Here is a 12,986-nt window from a genome sequence, read left to right on the forward strand (position 1 = left end):
ATCTTTCTGACTTTGATTGATCTTTTCGTTGCCAAAAATTACATCGTTCGGTTTTTATTTTCTATTTCTCATGATTAGATATTTGACTCATTCTTAAAATCATGTCGAAAGTTTATATGGTTTTTGTAGAAGTGCTAATTCAATGAAATAAACATATTTTTATTTTTCCTGTGTCAGACGACCAATCGAACGACTGGTCAAACTAAAGATTCCCCACAGGGAGGTATGTCATCAAACGAAATTTAAATTATCAAAATCTACAGTAAAGACATGTACGGTAGTAGAATACCTATAAAATAAATATAACATATTTCATCTCATTTTTGTCGATTTCCTGCAATAGAAAACTGTTTCCATGTCTTGATCGGCTTAGTTTTTTAATGCAATTAAGGATATTAAGCTGATATCGTTTTGATGGACAGAAAATGGGAAAAGAAGTAATTAGCATTTTGTTATGGATAGCACATATGGGGTTGGTGAATTCAGCGCTCTGACAAGCGGATACGTGGTGAAGATGCGACGTTAAATTATCTTGACCGTTCAAACGAAATATGAAAATAAGGTCACTGAGTGTAAATGCAAAATGATGAACGAATTTAAATTCAAATCATCGTTGTATGTATGTGTGGAAAATTGAACGCAAAACACATTATTTTCCTCCACTATGGGATGGATGTGACGTCGAAATTAACATTCGCTTGGTTTCAGCTTAGAATACAAAAAAAATATATAAAACATAGATTTGTTTAGTTTCTTTCCTATTTAATCTGTGCGATTATTAACGCAGCCCGGTGAGTCGGTAATCAACACTTTGGCACGGTTAATGTTTTTGATTAAATGCTTTTTTGAGTACATATTTCCTGGACTAACTGCCTGCTAATTTGGAAAAGAAGTAATTAGTATTTTGTTATGGATAGCACATATGGAGTTGGCGAATTCAGCGCTCTGACAAGCGGATACGTGGTGAAGATGCGAGGTGAGATTATCTTGACCCTTCAAACGAAATATGAAAATAAGGTCACTGAGTGTAAATGCAAATGACGCACCGATTTAAATTCAAATCATCGTTGTAAAATGCAAAACATTTTAATTTTATTGTCCTCAATTATGGGATGGATGTGACGCGGACATTAACATCCCCTCGGTTTATTTTATAATTACATTTACTTTTTCTTTTTCTCAGGTAATTTTGCTAGTCTCGTTGGAAAATCACAACCGAAAGGTATACTATCAATTGAATATTCTAATACTTTCTTCCATATATAAAAAGTATGATATATTATTTCGAGCGCAGATGTCAACACGACAATTTATCAAACAGAAAACATGTTTAATACTTTATCTGCATTATAATAAAAAGAAATGTCTACATTTTCCTTAACTTATCATGTCAGTCATTACATTTTTTACATATATATTAAGATATTCATTTCTTAATGTTATTCCTTTATCTCAACAGGATGTACAATTATTTATTTGAAAAAATTTGTAAATCGCATAAAATGCTGTAATGGCTAGTTTACATGACACTTTCGAACTTTGCCCGGCGTTTCCTGAGTGTTTGTCGGTGTGTGAAAAAAAGTGTTAGTAGGCAGGCAAGCTTACATCTTACCACTACTCTATGACGCGACATCAAGTGAAAAGCGTTCAAATTTAGTGTTGTCCATCAAAAAGTTGACTTGGATGAATAGTTAAAAATCACGCAGGCGCAGAAATGAACGTTGGTTGAAAGCTAGTCAAGCCTTCCGCTTTCTGTCCTTTTATTTGTGTACACACGATGTTGGGAAAAACCAGCTCCCCACTAAAAGGGGAAGCTCTTGCAGCATCCAAATAAATAGCAATTGTCTGATATGAAGGGTTTCACCCACATTGATCAAAGCTGATTGCCTTACGGATCACCCGGCGAGAAGTCCGGCGAATCGATTAGTTTTGCTTTATTTATACAAAATAGACAAACAAAGATGCAAACCGACGGAGTAGAGGGAATTTTTTAGCAGTCAATCAAAATAAATGTAAAGACGACGTCCATTTTCAAATCGTAGATATTATAATCTAGGGAGTATATAAGGAAACTTTGAAATAAATGTAACCTAGTTGAGAAGAACCCGCACGAAAAAAAAAGCCTTTTGTGGGCATACAATATCGCGAGCGGCCATTATATATATATATATATATATATATATATATAGAGAGAGAGAGAGAGAGAGAGAGAGAGAGAGAGAGAGAGAAAGAAAGAGAGAAAGAAAGGGGGGAAGAGGGATAGAGAGAGATGTTTGTGTTTTTTGTTAATCACATCCAATGTTTTGTTATTAATGTTTTCTACGTTTGATGCAGAATGAAAAATAATAATTTTCACTAAAACTTTACGATTAGAGGCCGAAGTGTTCGCATTTTTCATGTTTGTCTTTTTTTTTACCTTTCTATCAGTGACTTCAGCACAAATGTTGAATAAACTTACAATAGATTGTGATCAATAATAAATAACTTTATTTCTTCAGTACGGGATGGATCGAAATAAGCATCCATTCGGTTTCAGCTTAGTCGGGTTAGGATTAGGGTTCAAAGCAAAACACTTTAATTTTATTGCCCCCGACTAACGGATGGATCTGACGTCGAAATTAACTTCCGCTCGATTCTAGATTAGTCAGACATTATCAAACGAATATAGAAAATAAACCATCAATTTGTTTGTTTTTTTTTTTACTGTTTGATCTGTGCGATTATTATTAAATATTTTGAATAGACCTACAATAGATTATGATCAATAATAAAGAACTTTATTGTCCTCAATACGAGATGGATCGAAATTAACATCAACTCCGTTTCAGCTTAGTCGGACATAAACAAACGAATATAGAAAATAAAGCATAGATTTGTTTAGTTTCTTTACTATTTTAGTCGTGCGATCATTAACGCAACCCAGTGAGTCGGTAGTCAACACTTCGTCAGCGGTTTATGGCTCCTTTATTAAATGTTTGTTGATTAAATATTTGTTTGATTAAATGCCGTTTCATTAAATTTTCTATTAATTTTTTTTTTTACTTATTGTCTGTTTTAATTTTTCTTGTCATAAATTGTTATTATTCAACTAAAAATATAAAATATAACAAAACATAATGTGTTTCTTAAAGTGTCTTAATTTAATAAATACCCTAACTTTTTTATTTTTCGCCAGGACATGTTGCTAATCTCGTTGGAAAATTACAACCCAAAGGTATGTCAATCAATTCAATTATTAACGGACCTATTTTAGTCGATAGTCAATACTTTAGCAAATTAATTTGGCTGATGGTTCTTTGATTAAACTTTTGTTATTTAATGTTTTTATAAGTTACTGAGGACATAATACAATGAAATTTCAAAATTTTTCCGACTTTACATTTTTAACACATATTTAACATATTCATTTCTTAATGTTATTCCTATATCACAACAGGAGGTACAATTATTTACTTTTTAAAAAAGCGATGTGGTTTGTTATTCTCATAAAATGTAAAAGTCAGTTTTCATGACACTTTCAAATGTTTTATGACTGCTTTCTAAGTTTTTCTAATAGTAAGTCAACTGTCTTCTTTATAATCCATAATATTGAGAACAGTCTTTCGTAATAAGTTCGGATGAATATAAATCTTCTTTCTAATGCTCTAGAGAATAAGCAAACACTGTTCCCTTGTTTATTTCCTATAAGTTTATATTTTTGTTAGTCACTCATTCAATGTTTTAATTTGTTATGAATGTTTTCTGTGTTTGATGCAGTATAAAAAATAATACTGTGGATTTATATCCAAGCTTTACGATTAGAGGTCAAAGTGTTGGCTTGTTTCATGTTTCTCTATTCACAAACGTTATCTAACTTTCCTTTTTTTTCTAATTTTCTACCACGTTCGAATCCAAAAATTAAATCATAGATTTGTTTAGTGTCTTCCCTACTTAATCTATTTGATTATCAATGCACACCGGTAAGTCGGTGATCAACACCTTGGCAGTGGGTAATCTTTCTTTGATTAAATATTTCTTTAATTAAATATCTGTTTAATTTTTCTTGTCATAATTTAATATTCGGTAAGCAACATTTTGACAGCGGTTCTTTAAGTAAATGTTTTTTGATTAATTTTTTTTATTGAATGTTGTTTCGTTAAATGTTTTGTATTGAATATTTTTTATTTATTGTTTATTTTAATTTTTCTTGTCATAAATAATTATTATTCAACTTAAAATTGAGAATATAACAAAACATCGTGTCTTAATTTAACAAATAAATTTACTGTTTCTTTTTGTCAGGACATTTCGCTAATCACCTTGGAACATCAGAACCGAAAGGTATGCCATTAACTCAAAATTGTCTTGCACTTATAAAAAGAAATATGATATATTATTTCGAGCGCAGATGTCAACACGACAATTTATCAAAAGGAAGACATGTTTAATACTTTATCTGCATCATAACACAAAGAAATTTCTACATTTTCTTAGCTTTGCAGGTCAGGCATTACATTTTTAACATATATATAAGGATATTCATTTCTTAATGTTATTCCTATATCTCAACAAGATGTACAATTATTTATTTGAAAAATTTGTAATTCGCATAAAATGCTGTAAAGGCCAACTTACATGACATTTTCGAACATTCAATGACTGAAATAAATAAACTATAAATAAATAAATACTGAAAAATAAACTAAAAATAAATAAACATGGTAAAAGTAAATAAACTAAATATAAATAAATATTGTAATAATAATTATATTAAAAATAAATAAATACTTTAAAAATAAATAAAAATTAACTAAACACTCTAAAAACAAATAAACTAAAACATAAATGAACTAAAAATAAATAAACACCGTAAAAATAAATAAACACCGTAAAAATAAATAAACCACAAATAAATAAACATTGTAAAAATAAATGGACTAAAATACTGAACTTAATATAAAGAAACACTGTAAAAATAAGTAAACTAAAAATAAATAAACATTGTAAAAATAAATGAACTAAAAATAAATGAATAATGTAAAAATAAAAAAACTAAAAATTAATAAATTAAGTACAAATAAACACTATGAATAAAATAGAATAAAAATTTAAAAAATTGTAAAAATACAGAAACTAAAAATAAATAAACGCTGTGAAAAGAAATGAACTAAAAATACATAGACACTGTAAAAATAAATAAGCTAAAAATAAACACTGTAAAAATAAATAAACGAAAAATAAACACTGTAAAAATAAAAAACTATAAATAAACACTGTAAAAATAATAAACTAAAAATAAATAAATTCTGTAAAAATAATAAACTAAAAATAAATAAACACTGTAAAAATAATAAACTGAAAATAAATAATGTAAAAATAATAAACTATAAATAAATAATGTAAAAATAAATAAACTATAAATAAATAATGTAAAAATAAATAAACTAAGAAAAACACTGTTAAAATAAATACACTAAAAAGTGTAAAAAGAAATACACTAAAAATACATAAACACCGTAAAAATAAAAAACCATTAAAAAAAATAGATCAACAAAAAATAAATATACACTGTAAAAATAAATAAACACGTTCAAAATAAATAAACGAAAAATAAATAAACACTAATAAAATAAATCAACTAAAAATTAATAAACACTCTAACAATGAATATAATAAAAATAAATAAACACTGTAAAAATAAATAAACATTTTATAATAAATCAACACGTCAGAAATGGATAAACACGGGAAAAATAAATGCTGTAAAATAAACTAAATTAACACTGTAAAAATAAATAAACAAAAATAATGAAATAATAGAAAATAAATAAACTAAAAATAAATAAACACTGTAAACATAAATAAACACTGTTAAAGTAAATAAACTAAAAATGAATAAACTAAAAATAAACAAACACTGTAAAAATAAATGAACTAAAAATAATTAAACAATATATAAATAAACAAACTAAAATAAATAAACTAAAAATAAATTAACACGGTAAAAATAAATACATAAAAATTAAATAAACTAAAAATAAATAAACTAAAAATAAATAAACATTGTAAAAATAAATAAATTAAAAATAAATAAACACTGTAAAATAAATAAACAAAAAATAAATAAACTAAAAATAAATAAAGTAAAAATAAATACACACTGTTCTTTTTTATTTCCTATTTCTTTTATTAATCACATTCATTGTTTAAAATTGTTATTCATGTTTTCAACGTTTGATGTGCAATAGAAAATAACAAGTTTCATCTAATCTTGCGATTAGAGACCAAAGTTTGTCCATTCACATTGTTTTCGTTTGCTCTTTTCTACATACTTTAATCAGACTGTAGGAAGGAATTATGTGTTATAGACATCGCTCTCGTTTTTTTCTAGTATGTGTTTAGAGATTAGGATGATTTATTTATTGTAAAGAGGCCCATTCTACACTAATTTTGGTATGTACAACTGTTTGTTCGTCTCTAAATGAAGAAAGATAAATGCACACATGCAGATTAGGAAGTGTGCGCGAGAAGAGGAAGGAAAGAAAATAAGAAATATGCAACACGCCCCCGCGAGTAGAAAGAAAGTGGAAGACGAATACATGGGACGTGTGATGTGGGGAGAAACAAAGTTTGTGTCGAAGAGAGTGGACGTGTAGAAGCGAAGGTGAGAAATGGCTTGCTGCGGCCGGTGTGTGGGGGGAAAAAGGAGAAACGCGAGCCAGGCTAAAATGAACATATGACAGTGAGATACTTTTTTTAAGTGATGCTGAAAATAAACTTTTGTTCAAAAAGAAAAAATGCTGACCCAGACACTCGTGGGCGATTTTGTTATTGTAATTATTATAGGAGCAATCACACAAGCTATCCTCAACTTTTTCTCTTTGAGAACAACTTGTGGTGTTCTCTGGAGTCTGACTGAAGGCAAATCTCCCCAGATTTCCAGTACTCTTCCAATAGCTTTGCAGAATAATTTGTGTTAACGCAACAGCCACTTACCATTAATTACTCGTTAGCAGCGGCCACTCATTTTGAATATCTATCGGCCAAACGTCCCTAGCCAATTCCATTGCTATCGAGATATTCAGCTAAGAACTATCTACGCGTTAGCCGCAGAAGAAAGCGGGTTAGAGACCCCACCCCCATCTTCTCACCAAGTCATTCGTCAAAAACACGTGCCAAGGTCACGACGAGAATCCATCCAGACATCCCACCTCGACCCCAAACGAAGCATCGTGCGGGTAAAAGAAGAAGAGAAAATGAAACCCCATTTTGACGGGAATGACGTGGTAGACTAAAAGAGATTAAGCTGGTCACATCGTCGAACGAATGTTGATAATAAATATGCGACAGACACCAGCCAACATGATTCGCTTGATAACTCGGAAATTCACTCGATTTAATCCTCATTGCCGGAGCCGAAAAGGGAATACAGAAAAGCTATAAAATACCTTGGCTCAAAAAAAAAACATCGGAAAGAGATATATCCTCGAGTGGAAAGAACGCGTTGAGCAGCAGCAACGCGACTTACACGGTGAAATGGCGTGTCTCTCAGCTGGACCTTATCCCTGGGGCCGAAAAGGGAATCCATCAGAACTACGAAATCACTTTGGTTCAAAGCATGGGAAATATACAACCGAACGTCGGTGGTTAAGAAAACAAACAAGAAAGAAATATGATGGAAGACGAGTGTACAAGCGAGCTTCGAAGAACGACGACTCGGGCGCCGGCGAAATGGAACTGCCTCACTTTATAACATCAGAATATTAATTTGTCGGATTTCCAATCATCGGTTGAATGCACGTGTTCGCAGTTAAGTACTATTCAATGCCCCCCCGTCTCACAAATGTCGACTTGTTGAACTGAACTGCTTTTATTTTGATTTTGAAAGATTTCTACTGCCTCAAATAATTTAGCATTATTATTTTTCTTTTAATATTTTGTCTTGATTTTTAAATTTTAATGTACAATAAATGACATGCGTGTTGTTCCGTTATTCATTGCCTGTTATTTCGTCAACCGTGAATCTAATATAAAAACATTCCACGATGAAAGTCTTGTCCAGAACCTGGGTAAGTGCTACTGGGTTGTGATAATTTTACAGCCGGCACGTACAGCCATTACATCTATTATTTATTTACATTTTACGGTAGGTTTTGAGATTTTCCAATCGGGACGTATCGTCATAATATACATCGTTAAATATCGGTGTATAAATACATATATATTTTTTATCAATATGTTTACATATACATCGTTATATATTAGTTTGTAAATTGTTTGTATATTTTTCTATATTCAATATGTTTGCATATAAATCGTTAAATACAAGTTTGTAAATAAAACAATATTTTTCTATATTCAATATGGTTGCATATACATCGTTAAATATTGGTTTGTACTGAGAAATATACTTTTCTTTCAGTATGTGGAGGCAACATGGCTGACATTGCTTATATAATCGACGCTTCGCGTAGTATCTGGGAACCGGATTTCAACAAAATAATAGACTTCTTAAAAGATTTTACCCAACATTTTACGATTGGTCCAAATAATATCCATATCGCTGCCGTCTCTTTTGGTGAAAAAGTAAATGTCGACACAGCGTTTGGATTCAACAAATTCTATACAATGAACGAAATTATAGGAGCCTTCGAGAAGATCGGTAAGACAGGACCAATAGGAAGTAAAACCAACACAGCAGAAGTCCTCGCTTATACACGGAATATTTTCGTCGAGCAGGCGCGGAAGAATGTCAAGAAAATCCTCATCTTACTTACCGATGGCAAATCGGATCATGTTGATAAAACAATAGCTGAAGCAGCACAACTAAAACAGATCGGTGTCATGATCACTGCTCTAGGCGTTGGGAATCAGGTCAATCAGCAAGAATTACAGGCTGTTGCAAGCAGCAACAACAATGTTATGAGACTCGACAATTTTGACGAGTTAAAAAATATCATCCCTAAACTTTATTTATTAAACTGCCAAAGTAAGTATCTTTTCTGGCATATATATATATATATATATATATATATATATATATATATATAGTTTCATTCATGCAGATTTCGTATTTATTATTATAGGGCCAATTATCTATTGATTATTATAATATACTCAATATATATAAGTAATTTAAAACTTTAAAAGATTATTAGTTAATTACGAACACGAATTTTATGCTAACGCAATCGTCAGTGTAGGAAATTATAATTGTTTGATTACCTAGCCAATTGATTGGTTGGTTTTTATGCGTTATTCTATTTCAAATACCTTTTATATCTCGCAAACATTTTCTAATATATTTTCAAATATGATTTTTTTTTAATTTATGCAAAACAGCAAGGCATTTTGATACTAATGAATATCCTCTAAAGAAAAGTGTATGTCTTTGAAAATTCATGGGTTAAGGGTATTTATTATCACAATATCTTGTTTAAATTTGATGGATCAATATACATTGTAATTTATTCAATTTTATTTTATCAACTCTTATTTTTATTTATAATGTATATATATATATATATATATATAGAGAGAGAGGGAGAGATAGAGAGACAGAAAGATATATATATATATATATATATATATATATATATATATATATATATATATATATATATATATATATATATAGCGTGTCCAGGGGTGATGAAAAAAAATCCAATAAAGTGCTCGATCGTAGATGTGAGAGCTGAAGATACAATATTTATTATGACACTATATATACATATTTCAAGGTCGTACCATTGGTTTCGATACACCGAAAACAGTAATAATATACTGTGGAAAATCGGTATAATCTCTTCGGCGACAGATTTTTCTTTGTCGCCGAAGAGATTATACCGATTTTCCACAGTATATTATTACTGTTTTCGGTGTATCGAAACCAATGGTACGACCTTGAAATATGTATATATAGTGTCATAATAAATATTGTATATATATATATATATATATATATATATATATATATATATATATATATATATATATATATATATGCGGATAATAACCGAAGTTAACCAACAATGATACTGTGCAGTACTAGATGGGTGATCATTTGTAAAGACTAGGCGCTCTATGTACCGCAGCGAGGCATTCAAATTTTTATGGTTGGGGTCATGTTAAATACACTGGGAGAGATGCACCGCCAGTTTTCGTTAGCACGTCCATCTAGGAGAAGGTAACTCTCATGTAAAAACATGTGGTCTAGTGTATGTTTAGTCTTGTGGCAGCTATTGCAAAAATATATATATATATATATATATATATATATATATATATATATACGCATATTTTTTATTTTATATTTTATATTTATTTTTATTTTTTAATCTTTATTTTTTTTATTTATGTCTTTATTTATTTTTTTCCATTTAGTGTCATTAATTACTCTTGCTGACATTTTCTTAAGTAATAACCTGTACATTTCAGTTGACCTCCTTTTTTTGCCCTATAGTATTCGTGCCTTTATACGTTATCCTGTCTGGGTCACTTTGACATTTGCTTTTCTAATTTATATTTAATTCTATCACCATTTACTCCTTCTCTCTCTCTCTCTTCTTCTTCTTCTTCTTCTTCTTCTTCTTTTTCTTCTTCTTCTTCTTTACTGATTGTGTTAATTACACTTTGTTCTTGGTAGCCGTGTTAAAAGCATATCTTATTTTTCTTTTATTATTATTGGAATTTTTCCCCCTTTTCCTTGTACATATTTGTGAATTATTCCACGGATTTCAGCCTTTTGGATTATTTTGGACCATCTTCCAATTACGCGATTTCCTTGGATTTTACTTGTGCGAATGGGAAATTAAATAAACGTTCTTTGACTTACATTTTTGGATTTTAACGTCATTGGATACCTTACCTTTCACCTGAATATCCATTCACGTGAAATCACCTTTTTCTTCACCATATTCCCTCTACTTCACTTGTTGTTATCAAGTAAAATCTTTGACTTACTTGCAGTTTCATCAAATACATTTGTATGCAAAATCCGATCCCGCATTTTGCTAATTCCTACCCTCTGATGAGAAGGAAAGTATTTCTTCGAAACTCCGCGGATTAAGGATACTCCACTTATTAAGTGTTTCCTTTTCAGATTAAATATGTTTTTAACTCTTTTTAAAGTGTTTTTAACATGTTTTATTAACTATTTTCTGTTATATATATATATATATATAAAAATATATATACATGTATACATATGTATATATATATATATTACAGATATATATGCGTGTGTGTGTGTCTGAGTGTATGTATGTATATATATATACATATATATACATATATATCTATATACATATGTATATATATATTACAGATATATTTGCGTGTGTGTGTGTCTGAGTGTATATATACATATATATATATATATATATATATATATATATATATATATATATACTAAAATGTCTATCTACAAAGATCATAATAAAATAGTACCAATATATATATATATATATATATATATAATGTAAAATAATGTAAAGCTGAACGTCTGTATGTATGTCTGGTCACGAATAGTCTTCTCTGGTTGACTATTATAGAAAACTGATTGCATATAATGAAAGAAGATGTATCGAGACACAGGAATGGGTATTTTTGATCTGGCATAATGATGATTCATTAAAATTGTGGGGTCTTCGTACGCGCCTAGTCCACAAAATATGGAAATAAAAAATTTAAAAATTAAATAAAAATGTTTACAAGTATTTATGATAATAATACTTGGATAAGTATGTTTTAACTTAAATACGGATGGTATAATAAAATTGTGGGGTCTGCGTTCGCGCCTGCCCTCCATAGAATGGAAATAGGCACAAACTTTAATAAAGACTTTTCATATCAAACTGTGTAAGTATTCTTTGATAATTATGTTTCAGTTTGAATAAATATCGTATAATAAGATTATGGGGTGTTCGTTCGCGCCTGACCTCCATAGAATGGAAATATGTCACAAAGTTTAACAAGGTTTTTTAATATAGATCCACAGAATATTGTGATAAGTGTTTCAGTGTGAACAGGTATGGTATAATAAATTATGGGATTTATCTATTTTATTTTTACTTTCATCATATTTTACTTTGGTTTTGATACCCCCAAATTCGAAGCTATCTCTTTACAACCCTTCCTTTTCATAAGCTATCATACTTTAATAAATCAGAGTCAATTTTCTGTAGGCTGTTTTTGAACCCAGTCAACGACGGGTACTTTTGCTAGTATATATATATATATATATATATATATATATATATATATATATATATATATATATATATATATATAAGTATTATATAGAGTGGAAATGGTAATTAATAAAAACTGAAGAAAGTGCGTAATACTGTTGTAGAGCAAATATGCGTTTTATTTTTTATTACCGTATCTTTCTGTTAAGTTACATTATAGTTTCAGTTTTTGCCGAGTGTATCTTCCTCAGACTTTTACAGAAATGTTCATTATTATGGGATGAAAGAGTAAAAGAGTAAATGAGGTCGGGGGGGACAGGATAGCGGAAGAAAAGAGGAAGGGAACAAAGGGGGAAGGTTGGAGGCGGCGCTTGGTATGTCGGTAATGTTTTAGTTTTGGAGTTTAAGGAACTTGCGGGGGAGGGTCTATGAAGTTTATTTCTGGTGTAGCTGGTGGCATAGGGATACATGGAGTGGGAAGGGGAATGTGTGGGGTAAAAGGAGGGGTGGTTACTTTAAATTTCGAGTCTTAATGTTAAAGTTTTTGGCGTCTCGTTGGTGGGATGATTTCTTGGTAAGTATGTCTTGACCTGTTGGTTGTTCGCTTATGTTTGGAGGTGGGGGGGGCTATGATTCGGTTTATTTATTTAGTTTTTATTTTGTTGTTAATTGTTTTGAGAGGGTTAGCTAGCGGCAACGAGCGTCGATGTGTGTATGTGTGTATGAGCGCATCCATGCCTGCGCAGACGTACCCAATTTTAGCATTTTAAGGAGAAATCTAATGTAAGCGGGCGCAACGCGGGTGTCTATGCATGC

At 30.1% G+C, this 12,986-nt stretch overlaps 1 protein-coding gene across 1 annotated transcript in view; it reads left to right on the forward strand.

The window, feature by feature from the left end:
* Positions 1-2,396: 2,396 nt before the first annotated feature.
* Positions 2,397-12,986, forward strand: part of LOC145268381 (collagen alpha-6(VI) chain-like) — a 38,910-nt gene continuing 28,320 nt past the window's right edge. The window contains exons 1-2 of the mRNA XM_080123938.1: positions 2,397-2,466; positions 8,402-8,968. Coding sequence (XP_079980064.1) covers positions 2,397-2,466; positions 8,402-8,968 — 637 coding nt within the window. The remainder of the gene's footprint in view (positions 2,467-8,401; positions 8,969-12,986) is intronic.

The sequence above is a fragment of the Euprymna scolopes genome, chromosome 43 (assembly GCF_053919585.1).
Source record: "Euprymna scolopes isolate OS-2025 chromosome 43, ASM5391958v1, whole genome shotgun sequence".
Classification (NCBI taxonomy): domain Eukaryota; kingdom Metazoa; phylum Mollusca; class Cephalopoda; order Sepiida; family Sepiolidae; genus Euprymna; species Euprymna scolopes.